We start from the raw sequence: 2,916 nt of genomic DNA, 5'->3' as shown, positions 1-2,916 counted from the left end.
AAATTTATTTTTGTCACAAATATGGTCTCTAGTAGACATAAGAGAGAAACGGTGAGGGTACGCATCTAAGAGCATGTATGAGGTAGGCATACTTGAAAAATAAAAATAATAAATAAAGTTCTAATAAGGGTAATTTTGTCTTTTTATATCAGTTAGGGACCATTTTCGTTATAAAAATAAAGTTTCAGGACTATCAGAGTTCAAATTAAAAACACAGGACCTGATTCAAAAAAGATATATAACCACAGGGACCATTTTTATAATTTACCCTAATAACTAAAAAAAACCCACCCCCTTTTTATCAGTCGATCACCGGAAACCATATAAGAACACTCGAACCCCTAGCCTCTCATCCCTCTTTCTCTCGCTGGAAACATATACTAAAATCTCTTCAGTTTTCTCTCGTCTTGTTCCTCTCTTATTTCGTTCGAACCCTAGCAGACTCGTTGTTTGATTTGTGGTTCGATTTCTGAAAATTAATCTGGACTCTAAAGCTGTACATGATCGATTTCTCACAGCGTCAACCGAGAGCCGCGCCACCATGACGGACACCACTGACACCGTGTTAACTACCGTAACAACTAACCACAACCAATTTCCAAATTTCAGAAGCATGTTTGGACGATTAAGCTCAGATTACTTCACTGCATGGTAGATTGATTGACTGCCTGTTATTAATGTATCCAGGTAAACATTCTTCAAGTATGGAACACAATTCATCTACTTTATCTCTTAAGTTATCGATTGTTTATGGTTTTTACAGTTTTTTCAACTTAATATATACCAAATTTGGTTTTTGGTTATTTAGTAGCGGTTTAATGTTGATATAGTTCCTAATCTGGAAGTTCAGTTTTGCTTCTTTTTTATTCTAATTATCCAAATGCAAATATGATTCAAATGTAAAGCTTAGCATGTTGATTTAAGAAGAAAAATGTAGGTTAGGTGTAAATGTAGTTTGTATGAAACGTTTTCTATTGCAAATTGCATTACAAAATAGATTCCTACAGATGAAATCTAGGGCGATATACATAAAAGTGATTATATGTTGGTCTTTTTTTTGTCATTTATTAATCATTATATTCCAGTTTTGTCATGAAAGATATGAAGGTTTGACATTTTTTCTATGTCGCCTATTTTAACATGTGAGGACCTGCAGCAGCAAAAGTGGTCATAATTAGAAATTTTCGGAGCATTCATCTCCACTCTCATGTTCTCTTTCCATTTGGATGTAATTGTTAAGATTAAACTTTTATGTGATATCGAAGGAAATGAAGAGTTTGAAGATTATCTGGTTGTGTTTTTTTTGCTTTTTTTTTTTGAAAGAGTATTATCCGGTTGTGTTAGAAGTTATTGATTTGATGCGTAATTACCATCAACATGCCAAAAGGGCAGCTCTAATGTCATCTTTCGTCATGCACAAACCTCATGAAAGATCACATTTAACCAAAGCTACATTAAAAACAGTAAGCAAATCTTTACTACCATATACAAAAATATTATTTCTTGTATAATCACCTAAATATTAAAATATTATTTTCTTTTATTTTTCAGCTAAAAAGCATAGAATGGATTATGCAGATCCTTATCTTACCACAAAAGAGGAAAGAGACATCATTGAACATGTAGTAAGACTCTAAAAACTATCTTTGATCCAAGGGCACAATAGTCATTTTTTAAAGGTTAACGGCTAGTTAGTTAACTTAGACTCACATTAACCAAAATCGTTAGGGAACCAAAATAAAGACCAATTTTTCAAAAGTGAACTTCTTAGGACCAATATTGAAAAATTCAGCTAAACCTAAGGACCAAAAATGTAATTGACTCCAAGTTTTACAATACATAACTTTTTTACAGGTTAATGCTTTTGTAAAACCATGTAAAGAATATATTGGCATTCTACAACCAGCGTAAGTGATGAAGAAGCAAATGCAAAAGGATGACTTGGAATTATGATGATTTTGTTTTATACTTTTTTTTTTTTGAATTACAGATTTGATCAACTAACAACTGTACGCTTTCAAGAAGCTATGCCAACAATTCAACAAGTTTTAAATGATGAAACTTGTGCTTTTCAGGTATTTGCAAACTACATATTTAGTCCTATTACTTATCAAAATTACGGATTTGGTCCCTAACTTGAGAACTTTTAATCTTTTTTATCACCATATTTGTATGTATTGTTAAACTCTGCAAAATGACCATACTACCCTTATAGGTGGAGTTATCAAGACTTCTTGATATTGTGATAGGCTCAACAAATTGAGTGTTTGTATGATCAGGTGAGAAATAGCAATGTACTTTACTCTTTGTACCAATATAGGCAATATGCTCTGTTTTTTTTTTCACTTATTTACCATTATAGCAACATACATACATTTATTTACCTATAATTAATAGCAATATGTGGTGAATAAAGTAGAATGTTATATTTGGTAGCATTTGATTGAGTGGTTTTATTTATTTATTATTATAGGCGATTGAAGCAACAAAGAATGTTGAGATAGGTAATAAGGAGCTAACTCAAGCCATACAGAGGAGCAACAAGAGGAACAACAATTGCAGAATTTTTCTCTTACTTTTCATTGGTTTTACTTTTACTATTTTTTTTATTGACTGGTATAACTAATTAATACTTAAATCGATGGACTCATCATTTAACTTACAAAGTATGTTATTTATTTATTTATTTTATTTTATTTGCAATTTTAAGAGCTCAAAATGTATATTGACCTCATTGTAGATAGTTTTAGGTTTGAGGATGCAAATAATAGGAACTTACATTTATTGATTTGTTTACTCTATCATTACAATTGAACTCAGTGACGACTTTTTTGGTCACTAGATGAGTGACGACTTTTTATGGTCACTAGTTGGATTAAACGGTGACGACTTTTTGCGGTCACTAATGGATAAAAT

The 2,916-nt window shown here is 31.4% G+C and overlaps 1 protein-coding gene across 2 annotated transcripts; it reads left to right on the top strand.

Annotated features, from left to right (window-relative positions):
* Positions 1–345: 345 nt before the first annotated feature.
* On the top strand, positions 346–2,637 carry LOC111916125 (syntaxin-81-like). 2 transcript variants are annotated; one of them, XR_006188984.2, is made up of 7 exons: positions 346–687; positions 1,157–1,463; positions 1,552–1,625; positions 1,855–1,907; positions 1,991–2,075; positions 2,216–2,279; positions 2,474–2,637. XR_006188984.2 is itself a non-coding variant. In XM_042899946.2 (6 exons), exons 2-5 carry the CDS (start codon positions 1,566–1,568, stop codon positions 2,261–2,263), a joined length of 246 nt encoding a protein of 81 aa, XP_042755880.1. In that variant the 5' UTR covers positions 346–1,463; positions 1,552–1,565; the 3' UTR covers positions 2,264–2,279; positions 2,474–2,637. The 2 variants fall into 2 exon arrangements, 1 of the variants encoding a protein (XP_042755880.1); XM_042899946.2 differs by having other exon boundaries at positions 346–1,463.
* The last annotated feature ends 279 nt before the right edge of the window (positions 2,638–2,916 follow it).

This window comes from Lactuca sativa, chromosome 1, assembly GCF_002870075.4.
Source record: "Lactuca sativa cultivar Salinas chromosome 1, Lsat_Salinas_v11, whole genome shotgun sequence".
NCBI classification, from domain to species: domain Eukaryota; kingdom Viridiplantae; phylum Streptophyta; class Magnoliopsida; order Asterales; family Asteraceae; genus Lactuca; species Lactuca sativa.
This window is presented reverse-complemented; position numbering and strand designations above follow the sequence as displayed.